The 24,394-nt window shown below is 37.8% G+C and overlaps 1 protein-coding gene across 1 annotated transcript in view; it reads right to left on the bottom strand.

Annotated features, from left to right (window-relative positions):
* Positions 1–10,280, bottom strand: part of LOC139741361 (uncharacterized) — a 54,223-nt gene extending 43,943 nt beyond the window's left edge. Inside the window, exon 1 of the mRNA XM_071651942.1 lies at positions 10,114–10,280. Coding sequence (XP_071508043.1) covers positions 10,114–10,280 — 167 coding nt within the window. The remainder of the gene's footprint in view (positions 1–10,113) is intronic.
* Positions 10,281–24,394: the final 14,114 nt, after the last annotated feature.

The following is a 24,394-nucleotide window of genomic DNA, read 5'->3' on the forward strand; positions in this document are numbered from 1 at the left end:
GCTTCCAGTTCCATATTTCGGTATGACATGGGAAGGATCTCCTCCATAAATTAATTATATCTAACAAAAATATATATTGTTAGTATATAAAAACTAATTAAATCGAAGATCAAATATTGTCATGGCTGATTTGCAAGGAGGTGTGTGTTCATGCCCCGGCATGTAAGAATGTTGGGCTTTGCGACTTTTTTTATGATTCACAGTCATAATTAACGGTCATTATAGACCTCCAGTTATAGATTATGAGTATGCCGCGACTAGATATTACTATGATGACATCCATGCGACCGTAGTTGAACAAGAGAGAGAGAGAGAGAGAGAGGGGGGGGGGGATGTGGCCACAATGGTTTACAATATGTACAACCACGCAAGCGTATATATTACGGAAATGAATTATTATCGTAACAGGCTGTCGTATGGCCAGTCGTCATAGCAACATATTACATGGGATCTACTAGCACGTCATGACCGAAAATGTGGCCTTATTCGTGCTTATGTTCGTATGGTCGAATAAGATTGTACAGAAGATGACTACATATCATTGCCCGATTCCATGCGATGAACACCAACAGTTTCCTAACGAGGTCAATAACCCATCAAAGTTCACTGACCCTCAAGTACAAAATAATCATCATACACATTACATGCACACACACTCTGTGCACACCTCATACCTGCCATATCTGAAAGCGATACATTAAAAGTTCTCTAATCAGTTACACTTGCATCAAATTTGTGACACACATGCAGGGGCGCTAAATACCACTGAATACCGTTAAATATTAAAGCCTTCTTCCGCTACTTGAGAATTCCATATCCTCACTGCAGATGTATTAACGACCAACAGAAACAACTAATCAACGTAAGCGACGCCTCGTCGAGGTACATCTATTTTCTCCATACAAGTCTATAAAATAAAAATTATAGAAAGATGGATAGCTCTTCGCAGTACTTTTATGAGCTTCAATGAATAAAAACACACACACACACACACAAACAACTTAACAACTTAAAGTAACAATGAGAATGTACATGCTCCGATATTATTCTATGTGGTTAGATGGAACAATTCTGTCATGACTGAAATCGATAATGTGGAGATCGTAACTGCAGAGACAAGAACTACTTAATTGTTTGTACACATTTTGCTGTTTGTTTTTTTTAATATGATTCTTCCTTGGTATATGCAGGGAGGTGGAATGAGTCTCTCTTCCACCTCCCTGGTATATGGGAAGTAACATGATGATAGGAAAAGAGTGAGGAATATTTTACCCATGATTCGCAGGGGAAGGGGATGGGGAAGGAGGGTGGAGAGCGTGGGCAGTGAGGGGAGTGACCTTACCCCTCCCCTCCCCCTCTCCTTTCCGACCAGACACTCTCTAATCTGTGCTTATCGCTTGAGTGCGATCGATACTTCAAACACGCGTTATTCGGGATTAGGATATATTATAGAGATCTTATCAGCGTCGCGGACGTCGTTTCGACGGACGCGAGCTGCATGCTCATGAGGCTATCGCTATGACCACTGCGTTCGCTGTCGAAGAGATGCCAAATATGCGGGCAAACAATAAGCGTATCAGACTACGGCCAGCTATGATAATACGCCTGCATTTACACGTATTCTGTTCGTCGTTATTACAAGTCATATTCGGTTTAAGAGCTTGGACGCTAAATTCATAGCCTTCATGTAAATATTTGTCATGATATTAATACCATGTATGACGTAATAGAAAACTGGGAGAATTCTAAACCCCGGGCGTCAGATTACACATCGTATATAACTGTCATCAAGATATAACCACAAACAAAGTTGATACATCCTTTATACAGTTCTATAACTTTCGTACAGGGACATCGACAAAAAGCTTTTAAACGAAAGACTTACACGCTATTTGACGTCAAAGCTTTCTTGATGACAATAATAAAAATCGAAATAATTATGAATATATTGACGGTTATCACAATGCAATAGAAACACGGGCAAATACAAATATTTCGTTGGTCTATCTCATTTTGTATTTGCGTGGTATATTGCTACGACTGGAATCTCCGCTTCTTGAAAACATAGGAGAGTCGTAAGTGCCACGTGTTTGTTCTTCTTGTTGATAAGTTAGCTTTTCTATTTGTTTGAGTTTACCCAATCTATTTGAAGGAGATCTCCGGATTCTTTGTACACTTTAGTATTTCAACATCTGTGACTGATGGTTATACAGAGTTATACAGAGTTTTAGAATCTATAAATAATTGCGATAAATACGAATGTTTTCAAAATTGATTACAAATCACAATGAACGAGGATGGTGTCAGAGCGGTTTCACATAAGGATGAATGATGGATGTTCAAGGAGGCAGAACAAAAAAAAAAAGCAAGAAGAAATTCTACACAGGTAAAGTTGTTGAGCAAGTGGTATTGCAAAGGAATTACCCTGTTTATACATTAGGCATGTCAAGCCTATTGGAATACGTGAGCCTGCTACGTCATCTTCCTCATTCAGTGTATGTTTCACTACTGAAGCTCAAAACCCACAAAATATTCCACAATTCCATACAAATGGGACTATCGATTTGCGTACTACATCATGTGAAATTATAGATATCGTCTGGAATGTCCCTTTAATTCACCTCGAGTAAGGTCTAGAATTTAACGGTTAAGGAACTATGCAATACAAGTACACGTTGATTGAATGATTAATGCACACTATATACCCTCTGTATGTGGCCAAATGAATATCTAAATACGTTTTCTTCATATTTCGTATAATAATTTTCTACTATCTTTCTCCACATTACTTTGATACGCCAAAAAAAAAACAAAACAAAAAAAACACCTTCCAAATAAAGATTTTGCCAGTGAAATCATCTGCCAATCATTGCTAAGGAACTGATATGATTTACAAGATATTGTAATGCACCTCCCTTGACTTGAGCATAACTAGCATGTTTCGATGTTTATAGCTATGATTAGCAAAAGACATCGCAGGGAAGCTTGCAAGGTCATGAAGGTATGGTCGGTCTAGGGGAAGGCGCATTCATAATCATATTAGTACTTTTGCTGTGACTGAGAGATGTCACTGGCATAATCTTGGTTGGGAAGATTCTTGTCTTGTTTTTGTTTTTGTTTTTTGTGGACGCATCCAAGTAATTAGATGAAGAAAAATACCAAAATATTATTATAAAATATACTATGGCACATATTCTTTGGGCCACATAGGTATAGTGACGATCATGATAGTTATTATCAATCAAATACTACAAATCAGTTATGCATTTGCACTTCATAATAGTTCCTTTAACAGTGTTTGAAGGCTCTTTTTAATTCCCCTTATCTCGTCTAACTAAAGTCCAACGGCATGCTATCGCTTTTCTTTTTCATATATATTTGTTATCTAGATGTTGTTGCAGCCAATATGCACGTATACTATCTTTAAAAAACTCTATCAGTTTGCTTGTTTATGGTAGAAGGCATATTTCTATACTTTGACACATCAAAAATGTAATCTTCAAGCAATGAGAAAGATTATGCATTAAATAACAAATACTACATATTGTATAACGCATACTCTCTAAACTGCATAATTTATGAGCTATGTTAGGACAATGTGCTGTATATCTGAACTGTTAGTCATTGAACGTACCTTTCCGTGATTTGGTAAGGCTGTGTAAGAACAGATCACTTAGATGTGGTACGACGCTTTTTGAATATTTTCATTACAAAATGGCCCCTTTAAGATTTATATTGTTGGTTTTGTTGGGTATCAACACACCATTCTCAATTTCCTTGACGGGTAGAATCGAAATGAAATGGTTGGAATGACGGAGATGAAATCTCTGTCACTAGGAATTGGACTCTATAATTTTGCAACATGGATTAACAGCGACAGAGCAGCGAATGCCTGGACTGTGATTTCGCTGCTTGGGGGAAGGTTATTATTCTGATTTATGATTTTCATCAGACATCTTTATGGCTGCGTTTACATCTCCACGAGCCTACACCGAGTAAAGACTGGAAATACAGGAAAATCTGATTTTATGCGCACATAAAATATTTGTGTCAATGTGTATAATCTACAGCGTTGCCAAACTGATCTTTACGAGAATTATTTACATTACTGGAGATACAGTAAAATTTGATTTTATATGCATATAAAATATTTGTTCATGTGTGCATGTGTTTGTGTTTGTGTGTATGTGTGTAATAATCTACAGCGCTGACAAAGATATCTGTTATGACAACCATCTGCATAACGTTCTTTTTTTTTCAGTTGTCATTCATTTTTCTTGTTTTCAGCGGTGTGATGCATGTTCACTCGTTGTAAGAGCCGCAGCGCTGTATGGGGCGAAGTATATCTTATTATCGTATATTGCATTCGTAATGTTCAATGTGCAATACTTTTATTTGAAGCGCATCCATGTAATTCCTCAGAATTCAAATTGTGAATTATCATGCCGTAGCCAGTATACAAACAGACATTGCTTTTTCAATCGTAGTTTTTTGTCCGAACAATGGGCAAATTAAATGAAATTTCCAATTTACTCTGTATAGTGGGCAGCTTATTTGAAACGTGATGTGCGATTTTGATTTGACGCATGTTCGATGTAATCGCGTGTTTGTTATTACAAGAATACCGCAGAGCCCTGTCTCGAAGTGGTCGTTTTTCATTCGAGTCCATTATAAAGAAGGGGTATAGTCTCCTCACCAGCCGGCAGCACCGTTTGTAAAATTACCACATACTGTATATTCGAATAGTCATGGGTTACAAGTACCAATTCACCAATTCACCTGTTTCTAGTATGTTTGTACCTTTCTGTATTAATTAGCATGGGAGTGACATACATGTACATTGCAGGGTAACTGATATGTCTTTGTTATTGTTGTAAGGAGCTACGGTTATTGCGGAAGTGTGCATAGATTGCCAGGACGTATAGTAATGGTCTTGCGCGTAACCTATGAACGAAAGCTGCTTTTGACACGTAGAAAGCTTTCCGATGCTTATGCGACATTAGAAAACAAAAACAAAAAAAAACAAAAAAAAAACAATGTACGCAAAATGGGTGCAATGATCGAATAGTAATGTCCTTTCAGGGATGGTACGGTTTCGGTTGAGGTGGGGCTTTCAGGTTTCCAACTTTTGATGATAATCTTTTTAGATAATGAGAAACCTCTTATGAAATATGACAGAGAATATAATTCTAGGGGAATTGAAAGTTTGCTTGATGAAAATTGGTTTTGAAACAGCTGAGACATCCAAAAGAAAGCGATCCTAATAAAAGGGGAATGATACCCACCTTTATCAGGATCGCTTCGTTTTTCTTTGTTTTTGGATATCTCAGCTATTTCAAAACCGATTTTCATCAAGTAAACTTTGAATTCCTCTAAAGCGTTTTCTAAGTATCTCTCAAATACAGTCAAAAGCTGATTCCTCACATCAACCAAAACTAAATGCCACCCCTATGACGAGACCATGTGATACGTACTGAAGGAATCCCTTATATAAAATAACGAGTTGTTCTTGTTTTCTTTGATGTTTTCTTTGACTTTCATTGATAAACCGGCTTATTTGAATGTATCGAGAAGCCGGTCTCTTTAAAACGGACGTTTCTGATGTGCATGATATTGGAAATAACGACAGAACTATACCCAGGTACGTGAAGGTAAGTGGGAAGTTGTTTGAGGTTCGTTCGTTCGTATTTATTCTGCGTCTCAAATCAAAACAAAATCTATTCACATGGTTGTGAAATTTAAACAAAACATCACCAAATGAGGGAGTGATACGAAAGTGCAGTCTGTATACCATTGCACAATCACTGTTGATTGATTGAATATCGGATATTACTGAGATAAACTTGTCACGGTTTAAAAATTTCAAAGTCATCATCCGAGTCTTGTCATGGAACTTGTGCGAGCTCCATTCTTTGTATACTATCCAGGCATCACTCGCATTTTGATCCAACGTTCATGAATGTTTCATTTGAATGCGACAAGAGTACGGTAGTATATCAATATTTCTTTTGGGTTGATTTTATACTTCCTATCATCGTATTTCTCAACCTCCTTCGTGTTGCCAGGTTGTTGTCATGTAAGGCAGATTTTCCGTCCAAAACAAAAAACAAACTCAATTCTGGAAGTCATGGTTTTTATACAACAACACGACTGAAGTGTCGCTAATGGCGGACAGAAAGTAAAGCAAAGAAAGCACGAGTGTTTCTCATTAGCGATATTGCGCCAACACTGTGAACTAATCCACCATCCTTACAAGGTTTAACATTCATTCATTTAACTGATTCACTCATTTCATTTATTCATTCATCTTTATTTTCATTTCCATACATGAATGTACCACTGCCAGTGTATCGATTAATCAGATGAACTTGTAAATCAGACGATCCCAGCCTTTTACTTCAGTAATGTTCATTGACGTTGATAATGATTTTGACAAGGATTCATTTATGTGATCATATCTAGTGGGTTCATCGATTACATTCTGTCAATCAGAGAGGTTCAGTGTTTAGCTGGTTAAAGGAGACCTCCAGATTATTATTTTTTTTTTTCACCTGAACATCTATAAATTGGGTATACTGGGTACAATGTTTCAGAGTTAATTGTGATTGGGATGAGGAATAAGAATATTTTCAAAATTTATGATAAAATCACAGTGATCGAGGATGACGACATAGGAGCTTCACATGAGAATGTATGATTGGGTGCTCAAGGAATTACTGAGCAGAACAAAAGAAGAAAGTATGCATGAATTCTACACTCTCACGGGTGAACTTGTGAAGTAAGTGGCTTTATAATGAATGAAATTGCTAAATTACTGGAATATGTAAGCCTCCTATATGTCATAATCCTTGTCCGGTGTATTATGCTTCGGGTCTTTTCAGAATATTGGTTTGATTATCTGCTCAAGGACCACAATAGATTTCTAAATGATATGAAATAATATAAATCGTCTGGAATGCCCCTTTAAAGTCCCGAAACCAGCTTGTTGGTGTCGTGTTGACAAAGTATTAACTTGAGGCATAAGGGAACTTCATTGCAGGTATAGGTCCTTACAGAAAAAAATGATAATAAGCTTGTTATACCAGGTTTCTCGCTATATCAAGGTACAAAAACATGCAAACTCATTCACAGAGGCTTTTGTTACATTATATTCAACCTCTATTAATGAGGTTCCACTGGTATAGTGTTCAGTCAATCTAAGAGGTGACCTTGGCTTGGGTTGTATGCTCGATGACTGATATAAGAAGTTGTACTGGGAGGAATTTGATCCAATTTATTTCTCGGTCATTAGGGACATTTCATTTCCGTTGGATGACCAACACGTGAAATTTTGATACAGGTACCTACATGCTTGATGTCGCGACGAATCCAAAGCGTGATTTGGCGAACGCTGAATAATGTTGGCGCACTGTACAGCAATGAAATCAGCAGACAAATAATGCCTGTCCTTGCACCAAGTAAGCCTCTGTATAATTGCACCTAATTCTCAACTTCAAGGTCAACACAATAACATGGCTAGATCACGTTTGTAGATCATAGGGGTTTCGGGGAAGCTGTGAAGAGTAAACGATGGGGGTTTTGCTTTCATTGGCCTTTGGGATGCTGTCGACCAGCAAGTGGCACAACAGGTTAATGATAACTAAAATTAGGTGAGGATGCATGATGCTTGGCGCTACATTTTCCACACGTGATTCCCCTATGAGTGGTTGGCTTCCGTTAAATGTTGAGTCACTGTGAGTTTCTGTGCTATTACATTTTTAGTTATAAAATCCATTCGCTAATATTTGCAAAACAAATCTCGAACAGGTGATATGAATATGCGAATGAGTGAGCCGATGATGTCATCACATAAACTACACTGTTTCATTGGATTTTATACCAGAGAAATGACGAAAATTCATTTATTCTGGTATAAAAGTGTAAAACCTAATGTTATTCCTATAGCTGAATAAGCCAAAACAATGATCAGTCAGATATAAAGAATTCGAGACAGGGAAGCAATTGCCTTGGCTAAAAAGAAATGATGTCATAATGATAATGACAATTTAAAGATGATAATTATAGGTACAGGGTATGTCGAAAGTTATGAAGTGACTACATCATCACCTTTGGTATATTCACAGTGACTGTTCAAGATTTTTTTTTGTGAAAATTGGCGAAACTACACAGTAGGCCTATAATGACTCCCCTGATTTTTATCCGATTTTGATCGAATCTTCATTGTTGCGCGTGTGAATTTTTACTCCTTCTTTCAGACTAATTTAAACTAGTCTGCAATTACCCTTTAAGCAACGTCCATACAGGACAGACTCCCTAAAACTATCAGACAGCAAGCATATTTAAAGTACTTTATATAATACCATGTGTTAAACGTGTGACCAAGATTCAAAGAGTTAATTAAAGAAGGCGCACGTTGGGTATGTGTGCCACGACAATTTCTTATTTCACCGACACTTCTTTTAATCGATAGAACAAAATCCCAGTTTAGAATATGAATAATACTGTTTCTATCTCATCACGCAGTTACACGATGGTTGTAAAAGAAGTACGGTGTATTCCTTGATCGTTATTCCCGTTCAGACTGCAGACGTCTTACTGTGTATACCAAGATTAAATTTTAACAATACACTTATGATACTGCACAAAGCATTCGGTTAATCATTAACCACGTGTGATATAGACATCGTATATATTATACAGAATTCCGTGGATGCGGCGCAATCACACCATACGTACAGAAAATGCTAGGGTATCCAGATATAGGTGGATAAAGAGAAGTTACAATAATACATTGCACTTCGCGTTGTCTCTTGCGTCAACATGGGCCACGGAACCGTCGCACTACTACTCCCCCCCCCCCCCCCCCCCCATACACTGCCATCACCCAAAATTATGCACTTTTGGCCTTTAAAAAAAGAGAAAGAAAGAAAGAAAGAAAAGAAAAGAAAAGAAAAGAAAGAATGAAGATGAAACAAGAACCAACTTCCAACACACGCTGTCATTGTCCATGTGTTCCGTCCGGATACAAAACCATTAATTGACTTTGTCAGCTGTAGCTCTATACCAGGCTTTACCTATACCAGGTCCGTGGTTGGACTTAATAATGATCAGCTGCAGCATGCAAAATCTATCGAAATTTTAGCCATTCTTTTATGGCAATGGTCCTATCGCTCCACCGACATGAGAACCACTGATTCATAACAAAAGCTCTCAAGACATGGGGATGTATTAAGTGCAATCAAAAGGTGTATTGAAACTACAATCAAACATGATCCTTTGGTTAAAAATCCCATCGATTCAGTACACAATATAGAAACTGACCTGTTGACTCAAATAGCATTAACTATGTTATATACAGGTGGTCCATCAGAAACAGCGATTCGCTTGTCAGGTGCAATTGACTTTTTTGCATTCTTGTGATAATTGTCGTCAAAAAGCTCATAACGAGGTAGACGTAAAGTACTTGACTTTGATACCCCATCACTGTACAGGCATGCTAACCTGGAAACATTAAACTGCAAATTACTTGAATATGAGACCAATCTGAAGCAAATAATTTTCACACAACAATAGATATATAATGTACTCTTAAATGAATCCCACAAGAATTGGACCAATCATCCCCCAGCATTTCCACTCATCACTGATTCCCACTGGTCAGTTACTAGCCATCCCTTTTAAAGATGCTCACTTTTTGGCAGTACTCAGCCCCGTGCACCATCATGATCCAAAAATTAAGTTTTGTTACCCTTCATGATCTGATTTGCTCATAAAATCGGTACATGCACATTTATCTCGGTACGCAGAGCGCGAAACTTAAGGTTGCGATTAGAGTCTGAACAAGCTGTTTGAAATTTAACTATAATGAGCTAGCCGAACTCTGGATACATCAAAACAGACTCACAACTAAAAACAATGAGAAGCATAAGCACACACGCACACACTCACACAAAGATATAAAAAAACAACCTAGAAAGACATGAATCCACGTTCGATGATTAGATATTGGTGGCTATTACGACCTCATGTCATCGTCTGCATGTCACAGATTTTAAAAACCACATCAACTCTTCCCGGAACAATCCTGGGACAATCGAAATAAACTTCACTCACCGCGTTGCGACTGCCAAAGTTTCGAAGCTCAGCTCGACTCCCCTCGGTTGCCACTGCTCCTCCCCGACAGTGCGGCGGACGTTCTCGTTGAGAAGCGGGTGAAACACGCCGACGAATCCGAAAACGCAGATCACGGCGAGAACAAATCGCTTCAAATGAAATCGCATCCTGATTTTTTGCTAGCCAAATCGGCAGTCAGCACTCCGAAGTAAAAATCGAATAGTAAAATCCGGATACCATTCCGCGTGTGGTTTTCCCTGCACGAATCAAGCTCAAGAGTAATGTCATGTAGGCCTATGACCATAAGACATCCTATTCATCAGAGACACTGCGAGTATCTGCCATCACATACTCGGTGTTGCGGCGCATATTTCTGATGCGTGACGATTGGCGCAGACGACTGCCCGGTGCAAAATCTCAGGCGTCGCGGTTTCGATGGGAAATCATGCAATCCAAACGCGCAGGATCCTAACCTCAATTTGCGCGTGCATTAGACACAGAACATTGACCAGCAGACGACAAGCCCGTCGACGTACCTCAACCACGACACCAAACACGCGCCAAGATCTATCACGTCAAAAACCGCTGGAAAAAAAAAAATGTATCAGAGAGAGAAATTGCCAACTGATATGTGATGATCAACATCATTTCCATCGTTGTGCTGCCCTCATCGATGACTTCGTACCACTCGTCTTCATTAAATGGAGCGTAAAGAAGCTCCAGAAAAGTTTTCTTTGCCCGAATCCAGTTCCAATGAGTTTGCCTGGCTTCAGGGCCCTAGTATTTCACACTTTTAACATGTAACAGCAAATACTGTTTCTTGGCAACTGAGTGCGAAACAGCAACAACACCAATGTTGATAATGATAATGACAATGATAATAATAATGCTAATAATGATAATAGAGATTATATAATATTGAAAGGTCAGAAAGGAAAGTTCATTAAATGCACTAAACTGCGAAGTGTAAAACTTAAGTGGCAAAAATACCTTCTGAGGTATATAGGATTATCAGAAATGGAAAATGATAAGACAACAGAGAGGGCAAGATAATATTCTTTCTTCCTATTTCGAAGCTGATACATTTATCAGGATTTTACAGAAAATAATAATTTGATGCAGTAACATTTCTTTTTTGTCTCTTCTATTCTCTTCTTTATGTGCGATGTAGGAATGTTTCTGATATGTTACTTCCGGTCTTTTTATCAGACCACAAAAATGTTACAATGTTGCTTCTTAAGTGCCCATGAACGTACTCTATGTGACATAGCGAATAAGATTTCTGACTTTCAGTTGATAGACCCGAGTTTGAATCCAGTCTAAATCTTATGACAAGATCTTAGGACAGGAGGTTTTTTACCCATCATGTCCCTCTCGACTCAGTTGTATGGTTACCTGACAACGTTAGAGTAATAATAATGGAAGGGCTAGCCCTCTATAGTAGTGTCAAAACTGAAATAGTAGAAGTGTAGTAGTAAGATAGTATAGTTGCCAATTGGGCCCCCTTTCTAGAAATAATATGGTAGCCCGAAACCTTTTTTTAATTATCATTTTAGTGGCAGAAGATACGAGTCATTTCTGCAAAATGTTGAGCGTATATCTTTTCTCGAAAAGAATGCGCGTGTTCACAACGGATAAGTGCCCGGATGGGCGAACTCTTCTTTTGTTTTTTTGTTTTTTTCATCCTGCTTGACGCTCTTTATTCTCTGTGTGGCTGCTCCGTCTTTCTTTCTCTCTTTTTTTTCTCTCTCCTTGCCTATCTTGGTCCTCTTCCTTTTTAACTGGAAATATGCGATTTAGAATCATGAATGCAAATATTTGTATTAACTACACAATAGCATTACTTACGAAAAAAAAAAACCTTCAGATTTGCATACCCCATTTGTAAGCATTAATTGTTTGTTTGTTTGTTTGTTTTAAGCAGCTTCTTTTCTTTATAGCGCTACGCATTGTTTCAAGATTTTCTGACACTTCCCATTTATTTCTTCGTCTCTCTAATCCCCTCCCCACCCCCACCCTTCACCTCAACCCCCCCCCCCTCTCTCTCTCTCTCTCTCCGTTTATCTATCAATCTCTGAATCGGTCTTGAACTGTTATCGCTCTAGACGACCCCTCAACTGTTTAACTCTCAATGCAGTCATTAAGCAATGCAGTCATTAAGCACTTTAAGCAAAGTTATACATGTACTTCATTTCGATCACTTCTGTTTCTTTTTTTACTACATTGTATAATTACCATAAGGTTCTCAATTGTTGTACATTCTTTTTGATACATAATGTTCTGTTTACCTTATTCTCTGTTGTCAAAAGAAGTGTAACTTATATATTTTGTCGAAAAATGAAATAAACTTTGAATTTAATTGAATTGAATTAGTGTGTTTCCTCCTATTTTTGCGGCCAACAATTCTATTGAGTCATTCGAGAGATTTGGCACGTATAGATGCAAGCAATTCTCCTGCGTGATCATTGTCACTTTTTCTTTTGCGCTGATATCTATAACGCAGTTTGCACCACATTACGCAGGGAGTTGGCACATGCATCAGGGCCATTGCCACAAGATTAAATAGTAACAAACAGGGTAGGCGGAGCACTTTCAAAAGTACGGGGGCGGGGGCATACTTACGGATTTCATGAGCTGGAAAAAAAAAGTCTCAGTTCATCTTTCTCCTTCCACTTTCCCTGGTAAAAAGTGGTGACACCTTATGTATTCTTTTGTATGGTGCATGCAACAAAAAGCGGGGGTCCGAGGAACACCCCCCCCCCCTCTCCCCCCGGTTCAGCCGGTCATGACCATAAGTAATAATAATAAGAAGAATGATAATAATAATAATAATAATAATAATAATAATAATAATAATAATAATAATAGTAATAATAACGATAATGATAATAATAATAATAATAATAATAACAATAATAATAATAATGTTCTTGTAGAAAGAAGGACACGTTCCATGTTAAACAAAAGACTTGCAGATGATTTGGTGGCTTTCATAGTTTGAACATCATTCACATTGATTATACTGGGTACAGAGCTGCAGAGTGTATAGTGACTGGTGGGACGAGGAATAAAATGCTTTCAAAATTGAAAACAAATCATAATGAGTAAGGGTGATGACGTAGCCGCTTCACATAGGATTTCACTCCCGTTATGACGAACGCGATTATAACGAAATCATAACGAAGTATATTACAGGTCGCAAAATGACAATTTTTCAGAATCTTTATTCTGTTCGGCTATAACGAAATTTCGATAAACGGAAAGACAACTGCCGGTCCCGATAATGACTTCGTTATAATAGAAATCGCCTGTTTTACATTAATAGTATACCAACAAGTAGGACCTATACAAGGAAAACATTAAGAAGAAGAAGAAGAAGAAGAAGAAGAAGAAGAAGAAGAAGAAGAAGAAGAAGAAGAAGAAGAAGAAGAGGAAGAGGAGGAGGTGAAGGAGGATGAGGAGGATGAGAACAGTTTAGACTAACACTAAGAAGGTAAAGGATACTTTTATAGTACATGCATTACGGTGAGGGTAGCTGAGAAGAAAGTATTGTATAAAGGAGAGCAGAGTGAGCAAGACAAAACAAAAATGAAAAGGAAGTAGATGATGAATATCAGCGGTAATTTTCGAATCTATTTATTACAGCTCTCAAAGGAATATTGTCCATCGGGTGTCAAATGAAAAGCACACCTCGACAAAAAAAAAAAAAAAATATCGCCCGAGTCTAATAATTTTCATGATAACAAACGACGACTCAGGCAAACCTCCATGGAGTGACTACGCCTCGAATTCAATCTGTTCTTGCAATTTTGCCGGCATATCCTAGACTAAACATATTAATTTCGGACTAGATGGGAGTGAATTATGCGATTCAGCATCCAAGCTTCAGTGTTGATATAAAGGTATCAAATTCAGCTCGGCTGAAGAAGAGGTGAGAAATCGGCGTGATTCAAGTCTCTCACATTGGTCGTAGAGAGCGCTATTGAATAGACACGTCCATGTATTGGCATAGACTGTTACCAATTCAAAAGTGCACTGTACACGCGTCGTCACACCGGATTGGCAGGCCCTGACATGTCACAGTGGCCTACAAACTTAAGGGTGCTGTTCGTTATTCCGAAGGTTCGCTATTCCGAAGGTTCGTTATTCCGAAGGATCGTTAATCCGAAACACGCAAATTCCCTATACCTAGAGGTTCGTTAATCCGAAAATGAAAAAGGGTTCGTTAATCCGAAAATTTGTGGCGTTATTCCGAAGGTTCGTTATTCCGAAGATTGGTTAATCTGTAACTGAAATTCGGAACAATGAACCTTCGGAATAACGAATCTTAGGAATAAAGAGCCTTCGGAATAACGAACCTTCGGAATAACGAGCTGTAACCAAACTTAAAACCGCTCTCATAAACGAAGTATAATTATACATGTACTGTTTCTATTTTATGATTTCTGGTTGTAAAGATTTTTTTCTGTTAATATTGTTCAATCTTTTGTTTTGCACCCCCATGCCCGTGGGGCATATCTAGTTCAGTGGCACAGATAAACTGTATATCAGATCAATAAATAATTGTTCTAATTTGTCACGTCAAAATTCTGAAGGGCCCAATATCCAAATTTGCTTGGAATAATATGTCAGTCTACATGTAAATTGTGTGCATAATTTTGTGCTTTTAGACAAATTTGAACAATTGTTTAACTATGATGGTGGACAAATTGACAAGTTGGCACAATCGTGTTGAATGAAATTAAGCATTCTATTTTTCCCCATAAAATTAGCTTTAACATGTTTAAGGAAAAGATTCAAGTTACGGTATGATCTATGGATTAAATACCTCACACTGTTAGCAAAAATTCAAATGCCCATGCCGTTAGTAACTCCTTATTCCGTGTCTCGCAAACGGATGTGACAAACTGAGACTAATGACTAAATTATGATAATGATAATGATGATGATAATGATTAACATTTATATACAGCTTAAAATACTGATGTTTCAAAAAAAAATATTGCGGTGAGATACAGCATTATGTACATGGTGTAACAGCAGCAGCAACAATAAAAAAAATAGGATTGAGTAAACAGATAAGTTTTCAACAGTGATTTGAATCTATCAACACTTTCAGCATTACGAACATGGGGAAATAACAGAAAAAAGCCCTATCACCATAACGGGCACAGGTGCGGGGACCACGTAATATAGTGTAATTGGAAACAAGACCAATACAATCATGTAGCATGAATAAGGTTAGAATCTGCCTGTATGAAGTAAAAATTACATTACCCTCAAACCACCTGTGCACCAAACACGTGTACGGCTTTGTAACTGTCCACCCATCCCGTGCTGACCAGCTTCTAGCTTTCCAGAAAGAAGTGTATGGGAAACAAATGTAGTGGTACAGTATGTATACCGGGTAGATAAAGTTTAACAAATCATTCCTTTTGTTGTATCATGGACGTAGGTCCATGTTGAAACCAAGCGCAGATCAATGTCTCGGTAACTCCCTATTGCCTTTTTACACTCTGTTTTACGCGGACATGCGGAATTGTGATATCTCTCATGACTTCATTCCACGCCATATCACCGCAGTTGTAGTCACCTCCTATTTCTCTCTTGATAAATTCTGACACTCCTTTAAATTCTTCCACATCATGTGCTACATTACCTCTTACATATCTCACGCCCTCTCGCGGTCACTTACTCCTTTCATTATTTTCACGCATACAACTGTGTATTTAATATCATGAAGCCACAACACATAGATTAATACATATACCGTGTACATGCGTTTTGTTACAGGCAGTCTATGAATATACATAAACCTATTAGAGTACATGTGTACTTACCGTCTTAGACCATAGGAAGGCAGTCGTCTATGATCTCTCGTATTGATGTCAGTGACACACTGAACACAAACCTTCCAAATACATGAACAGTTCGAACGATATTTATTTGCGTGTTAAAAGACATAGAATAATAATTGTACCAATATTTCGAAACAATCCTATCATATCTACTTTGCCAATACACCGTAAAAGCTTGCTGCACTTCTGTTGGCAGAAAAATCATTATTTTCACTAATTTTTGGAGTGACCTTAAGGATCACTCAAAGAGTTCTGAGTGATCCCTGAGATCAATCCAAAATAAGTTAATGATAACATATTTTCACTCAAATTCACTATAATTTCACTCTAAATTCACTCTTTTTTGAAATCCACTCCTTCGCAATTGAACGTTTTCTCACTGTTATTCAAAGAGTAAGCTGTGCAGGCAGAATATGAATGTATGTGGACTGCCCTTTTAAGGAGGTGGGATTTGACATTTTCCCCTGAAAGTTGAATTTAAGCGCTAATCACAATGTCTTTCTATTTTATACACACGAATTGAAGAGGTCAATGTTTGCATAAATTATTGCAATAATTATGCACTTTAGAGCATAAATAAATCGTCTGACACAGTAGTTTATCACCGAGAGTAGGCTGACACCAATAGTACGTAGGCTCACGAAGCGATCTTTCCTCTTTACATGTCTAACAGCTCTAGCGCATGCAAGGCACACTGTGACACGTGAATATAACTTTTCTATATGCTAATTTCTGAACTTATTCATGCCATTTTATAGTCAGTAATACTTACAAAATGACTGAAAAACTTGACGAATAGTTAAATGATAAATTTCCAACTTAGAGATATGAAATTCAGAATTAGATGTAATTTTAGTTACATCAAAACCGTTTCTTAAAGACAGCCAATCCCTTTTGCATGCAAATTTTTGAACAAAAAAAATGGTGAGAACACTTAGGTATTGAAGAAAACACTACTTGGAAAACTCCTGTAAATTTTGAACTCAAGAGGGTCTTTATTTGTTTAGTTAAATTGACCGTTAAGATTTGAATACTTTTTTTCGTACTACGAAAAAATTACAAATCTAAACTACTAGTATAGTTTTACGGACCTGTGTGATGCACTTACTTGTACATGAGGTTCATGTAAGAGGTGTGTTGTTATTTGCCATTGATAATGAAGTAAGAGAAGCTGGTGAATTCTTCTTTTCGAAGTATAAGTATCATATTACAACCACAGGAGGATTAATGTAAGCAGCTGTGAGCTGTGCCTAGTACACAGAATACGTTACGGTGAGCGTTTGGTGCATTATCTGAATTTTAACGGCTAACAACCTTCAAATATCACAGAAATGTTATAGATTTACAATAGTCTTGTCATTCTGGTGGAATATATCATGTTCTGTGCTATTTGGCAAGGAATGCAAAAGGGAAGGGCCATCTTTAAGTAGCTGCCTTTGTCTCGTAAAATGATAGAACTAAGTTTCGCTTATACATCACAACAATCCAAACGATGCGCAACCAATCTGCGATAATGAAAATAAGACACACTCAGCTACAGATTTTAGGAAACGAAAGTAATTCGAGACAGGCATTTGCATGTACCTGTTGAAATAAAGGGGCAATCCATTTTCATGATTTCACACCATGAGATAGTGGAGGGTGTAGATTTGTGAAATCTATTGTGGTCCCTGAGCAGATAAACCAATAGACCAATTAGATTTTGGTACTGTTCGTTTTTTTTTTTTAATGGCAAGTCCTAACTTGGGGTTCAAATATGCCTAAGAAATAATAATTGCTGCACTGACATAGCAACGCACCTGACTTATTGCATAACCCATTGAAAGTGCTTTTGTTCTTCTTTGGAAGCCCCCTCCCCCCCCCCCCCCCCCCGTATAGTATTCTGATGTCGATCTGTATATTTGCAAATACGCAATATTCACAGTATCAGGAAATCATTGTCACACAAAGTTGCAGCCTCTGTTATTCATTCGTATGTTTTGTTTCGTATTGATTATGGAAATGCATTATTGTTCAAGGCTGCATGCTTAATGGCCAAACTACAGCGTGCTCAAAACTCTGCTGCTCGGGTCCTCAGTGGAACATCTCGCTTCTCCAGCATTACCCCGGTTCTCAAAAAAAATATCTTCACTGGCTACCAGTATCCAAAAGGAAAGAGTTTAAAATTCTGCTCCATATATGGAAAGCAGCACATTCTTTAGCTCCAAAATATTTGCAAAACCTTATTTCAGAATACGTCCCTGGCAGAAATCAGTCCTTTCATGTAATAGTAAACAATAAACAGTTAAAAGAACAATCTCGACTTTCGGAGAAATGGGTTTTTATTTCTGCAGCCCCATCTCTCTGGAATGCTCTTCCACTGAGGATCCGATCACCAGAAACCATTGAAACATTGAAAAAAAAAAACACGTTTGAAGTCATATGTTTGCTTCTTGTTTTTGGTTGACTATTCATTGAACATATACATATTTTCATATCTCCCTTCTCTACCATCCCCTGTTCCATTTCCCTTGTTCAGCGTGTAGGCATTCTCTCATTCTCTCTTTTTTCTTTCTTTCCTTCCATACTTTTCATCTATTCTGGCAAGTTGTGTCATGTTGTTGTGTTTCTTCTGTTTTGTCCCGTCCTGTCGTGTATCATATTTGTCACAAGTGTTTGTAAATAAGTAATTCATAAGTTTTATGAGTGGTTCACAATCTACAAGCTTTACTTTTTAGTGGACCTCTCTATTCTTTCTTCCTTTTTTTTCAACTGAAGCATGACTTTGTATTATTATTTTTTTTTTGCCAGTATGTGCTCTTATGTTTATTGATACAATTTTATTAATTGCAAAGGCAAATGTTCTTTGTTTATGATGTAAAACCTGATTTATCTTGTGTTATGTTTTTGTTGAAAAAGAAAAAAAGAAGAAGAATGAAAATAAATAAATTTAATTGAATTGAATTGAAGAAAATTGTTCATCACCTTTCTATGTACAACTATAAAATGTATGTTATGCTCTTTATGTGTCCTCTGCGCCCCAGAATAGGCCTCTAGATTGATGGCGCATTACAAATGCTGTACATGTTATTAGTTTTATACTAGTTTGTTTAATCAATCATCCAACAGTAAAGCGCATTGAACATGTTAGAGTCTACATCTATGAAAAATGTACCATATAAATGTGTTATTATTATTGTTGCTATCGTTTCAATTTATACTATTTTGCTGATGATTCTACAATTTTTCGTACTTCCCCCTAAAGTCGAACAGAAAGTGACGTGAATGATGTAAATGTAATAAGTAATCAAAGGAGGCACAGACATGCTGCATTGTCATTTGATTATTAGTAAATTTGAAATAAAAGGACCAAGACAATCAATAGTAATAGAAGGTGTGTTAAAAGTCTGACACACTTATCATAATCTACTTATACTGTAGATAAAGTTCATGTCACAACTTTCTTAGGAATTCGAATTAAAGACACCTTGATGTGGAAAGATCAAATTCAATATACTGATAAATGTATTATTCGCAAGAAGCTTGTTTTGCCTTTTATGTGTCGATTTTCCGTACCCAGACATATTCTTATGCGTAAATTGTATTGTTTAAACAATCACTTATACTTATAATGTAACTGAAGTTTAGGGAAGTGGTTACAGAAGCCATCTAACATATTGTGTATTTTTGGCACAGGAAATGTCCATGAAAGCAATTACATTTTCTCCACTTCAAACAAGTTCTTGGCCACTATTCACACCCTAGAATTACTTGATGTTGAAAATCTTCATGAACTTGCAGTATGATAACAATGCTATATGATTTACACCAAAGGTATTTGCCACATTCTTTAATGCACTATTAAGATGAGTCATATCTAGAGAACACTATAGAGGACCACATGTCGGGAAAAACGAAAAAAATGGCTTGTCCCCAGCGTCCATGTTATAATACATGAATCAACTTTCTCCAGTGCGTAGACAAAGACGGCAACAGTCATTAAAGGAGACTTTCGGATGATTTCAAGACTTTTGCATTTGAACATTTATAAATTGGTTACACTGGGTACAGAGTTTCAGAATTTGAAGTCATTGGGATGAAGAAACAGAATTAATGTTTTCAAAATTCGTAACAAATTAGAAATCACAGTGAGCAAGACTGATGACATAACAGCTTCACATAAAAGAGGATGATTTAGGGCCGAAGGAGCAGAACAAAAGAAAGGGGTTTTCATGAATTCTATACAGGTAAAGTAGTAAAGCAAGTGGTATTACAATGAAATTACACTGCTACGTTATTGGAATATGTGAGCCTGCTACAGGTACTGCATTATGTCATCAACCTTGTTCTGTGTGGCGTTATGTACCTGGGTTTATAGAGTAGGCCTATATATTTCTCTGCTCAAGGACCACAAACAATTATAAATCGTCTGGACTGCCTCTCTGATACCGATCCTGTTGTATGACCGTCGATGAAAATGAAGATTTTTGTGTGGCGATTGGGAGGGGGGGGGGTGGAGGGGTCCGATTTTGAATCAGTTTTCAGACTTTTCGTGAGTCTTTAGAGTGCATATGTCTCTACCGATAAATAGCGCTTTATAAATGCTGTTTCATCACTCTTGGTCACTATCATCTGTCAAGTCAGAACCCATTGTCTCCCAATCATAATAACTATCATGACTAGAGTCAGAATCCATCGCCTCCCGATCATTAACACTGTCATGTCTCAAGTTAAAATCTCTTACAGTCGCCGGATCATCATTACTATCATCACTCAAGTCCAAGTCCATTGTCTTTGGGAAAATTAACTTACAAATCCTCTCTGGAAACAACTCTCGGTACGGGATCTTGTACAGGAGGATGGCCCTCGATGCAAGTTTTTCCAAGGTTAAGGCACTGGTCGGAGGACTGAGGAGGCACACAAGCTCCGTAGTATCTACACTTTTCCCCGAATACGGACGATATCCCTTCACTATATCCACAGCCATTTCGCCTCTACAATCCTTCTTGTTCAAAGGGCATCCATGGCGTATCAGGATCCGTGCCATGTCAACAAAGGGAGAAATCTTACGCGAACGCACTGCCGAGAAAGCTAAATAATGAAGCATCGTTTTGTTTTTACCGTCCGCCTCCACGTATGTTGCGTCATCATACCAGAGCAGTTTGGACATTACACGCTTCACGCGACTCAGTGACCAATGAACCCCCCGAACGCCAACATCATTGCGATAGTTTAGGTATAAATTGTAGATGATTTGATAAGTCAAGGAGCCAGCTGTACACTTATCAAGGCCTGGAGAAGAGCATGCACTTCGAACGTGAGTCATTACTGTCCCCGCTGTCTCTATTACAGATTCAAGGAGTTCAGGCCCGCAAAAATAGGCTGCGAAATTTTGAAGTACTTGTCCTAAAGTTAGAAGGAGCTCTGGTCCTTGTTCAATTAGACAAGTTTTGATCACTTGTTGAACGACATCTCGATATCCATTTATAACCTCACACGCCTGAGAGATAACACTTCGGTCAAGTTTATACAAGTACGATGACCAAAACAATGGGTACATGCTACTCATAACCGTCCCAAGCTTTGCCTCTGACTGTGATTCAAATGAGAGGAGGTATTTGAATAGACTATAACCTCTGGTGGCGTCGCCATGCCGCATACACTCATACGCATAACTGGCCAAGTGTCCGAAGAGAAATTGCCCTTTAACCCCTTTGGGTATGATTCTATCCCCCATAAGAAACCACTGGGATACTAAGGCATGCTTGTCACCTTTGATAGCTCTAACATCAGGAAGTGAGTACATCTCCGTGCACTGAAAAATGGCTTCAAGCTTTGGGTCTGCTCCATTCTTGGGAAAATTCTGGCGCTTGGAAATGACCTTGCACAATGTATTATAAATGATTTTGTTGTACTCAGAGTCACAAATTGTGTCCATGCATTGTGAAAAGCCAGTCATTTCTAATGAGGTAATCGTTTCTGCTTCTGCTCTTCTCATGTCACTGCAGTTTGTAGATGTTAGGAATTCCACAAAGGTATTGCTGTGAGACAATATTGCTACATGGAGAGGAGTCAGTCCGGCTCCGTTTTTCTTGAAGGTCGCACCATGCTGTAGAAGTGTTCGTAAGATCTCGATTCTGGTCATAATTTCAATGTCAGTGTCGTAATTTTGACTCCCGCAGATTATGTGCAAAGGTGTGTCACCACTCTTAGAAGAAGGGGCATTTGGGTCTGCGCCATGCTGAAGAAGTGTCCGCACGATCTCGATTCTGGTTTTGTGGGTAATGTAGTCTCCCAAAGGATCGTCGTCACTCTCTTCACCGATACCGCAAAATTTACGGCGCATAATGTCCTTCTTAGAAAACTCTTTTTCCCTAAAGATAGCATGTAAAGGCGTGTCGCCGCTCTTGGGAGAACATGCACTTGGGTTTGCACCATTCTCCAGGAGAAATGTGACAATGTCTAGCTGACCATTTTTACATGCTATCATCAGGGCTGTCCTTCCATCAGAAGCAGCGGCATCTATGATTCCCTCATTAGTGTGATTAGCTAAATAGTTCTTGATGCTCTCAAGGCTGGTAAGTTTACCTTCTACCATTGCCTGTGCCAAAGAGGTCAGCTTCACCCCTGTACCATCCGATGAACCCGCCAGTGACTCCATGCCTAGTGACACACGGTGTGCTTGGCAGCCAAAGCTTCTCGGTCACAGCTGCAAGAACAGTACAAAAGCAGAAATTAAAAAGAAATCTGCAACCGGCATTTTAGGTATAACGCGTGTTGTAATGATCATTCCTTATTATGAAATAGTTATCGATTGACTTTTAGTAAACACTTTTTTTAAAATGACACGACATTCGCTTCTGCGACAATTGATCCGGTATCATTTCCTCCAAGGACCTAGGTTTAGGGTAAAGTCTATGGTCTTGATAGGGTTTTAGGTTTAGTTTGATGTGAGGATTAGCATTAGCAGTTAGCAGGGGCGGATCCTGGAATCCGTATAAGGGAATGCCTTTACAAATTGTAGGGCCCTATTTTTCTTTTATTTCTTTTGTTACGTGGAAAAAAATAAGGGGGCAGCCACTGACTAGGATAAGGATCATGTTTGTGGGTAGAATTTATATTTGGCTTGTCGAGCAGATACAGTTTCTGGGGAGCAATTATTGTTGCTGGAGAAGATGTCATTGAACCCTTAAAACGACATATGAAAATGATAAAGATTAACATATGAAGTGTTTTTTTGCAAAAACCGATAAGTCCATTTTTGAAGATTTTAAAGTACGGTGTCTGTCATAAGGTACTAAATAACACCTTTTAAATGATACATTGGTCACTACATATAAAGGTACATTTTTGAAGTTATGGTTAAAAGAAGCAAATTTTTTTTATTATTCTCTTTATTTTTCTTCACCTTTAATCGCAAATATCTCTATTTGGCAAATATGGACTTATCGGTTTTTGCAAACAAACTCTTCATATGTACACATCCGACATGACGTATAGCTGATAAGGACAAACACACACATTTTACAAGAAGTGATCACATTATTTTCAAGGCATCATAGTATGCTGGTAATCATCAGTGCTTCACGCGTTAAGTCTACGACTCTTATCGCACCTTAAAGAGGAAATCCAGTCCAAATATGTTAGTCTGACAAAAAAGAGTAGAATCTTTCGACTTAAACGGTAAAAATTTGACTAAAATCGGATGAAAAATAAGGAAGTTATGAAATTTTGAAGTTTCAATAATTTCTCCAAAACAGTTCTTGTACAGTGCAGGACTGGTATGAATATGCAAATGAGTGAGCTAACCATGTCATACCCTCACATATTTAGCATTGATCGAGTACAAGCAAAAATGATGGAAATTCAATGTTTCTGTCATTGAAGTCTGAAACATGACGTTGTTGCTGGTTGAATAATTTCAGAATAGTGATCACTTAGATATGTGAGGATTTGAGCCTCAGGCATAATTGCGTTTGAATGAAAAACGTGAATTTTCAAAATGTTATACAGACTATAATTATGGTAAGTTGTGAGAGAATGACATGCTCACTTTCCATTTACATATTTATGTTGACTGTTCAAGAACTGTTTTCTCCAAAACTAGCGAAACTTCAAAATGTCATAGCTTCCATATTTTTCATCCGATTTCGATCAACTTTATATCATTGAACTCGTAACATTTTACTCTTTCTTATCAGACTAACTTATATTTGGACTGGATTTCCCCCTTTAATGTTGCACCTCTTTGCAAAAGATCAGCTCACATGTTTAGCTGACATAAGTTTAAAATTGTTCTTTGTGCATTCAATTACACTGCGCATAGATGCTCCTGATTAATGAACCCTATTTCATTTTCGGATTAACAAACATCTATACGGAATTTGCGTGTTTCGGAAAAATGAACCTTGTTTCATTTTTGGAATAAAGAACCTTGGGCATAT

The sequence above is a fragment of the Diadema antillarum genome, unplaced genomic scaffold (genome assembly GCF_040938485.1).
Source record: "Diadema antillarum isolate AM-2024a unplaced genomic scaffold, OU_Dant_1.0 seq00000923_RagTag, whole genome shotgun sequence".
Taxonomy (NCBI): domain Eukaryota; kingdom Metazoa; phylum Echinodermata; class Echinoidea; order Diadematoida; family Diadematidae; genus Diadema; species Diadema antillarum.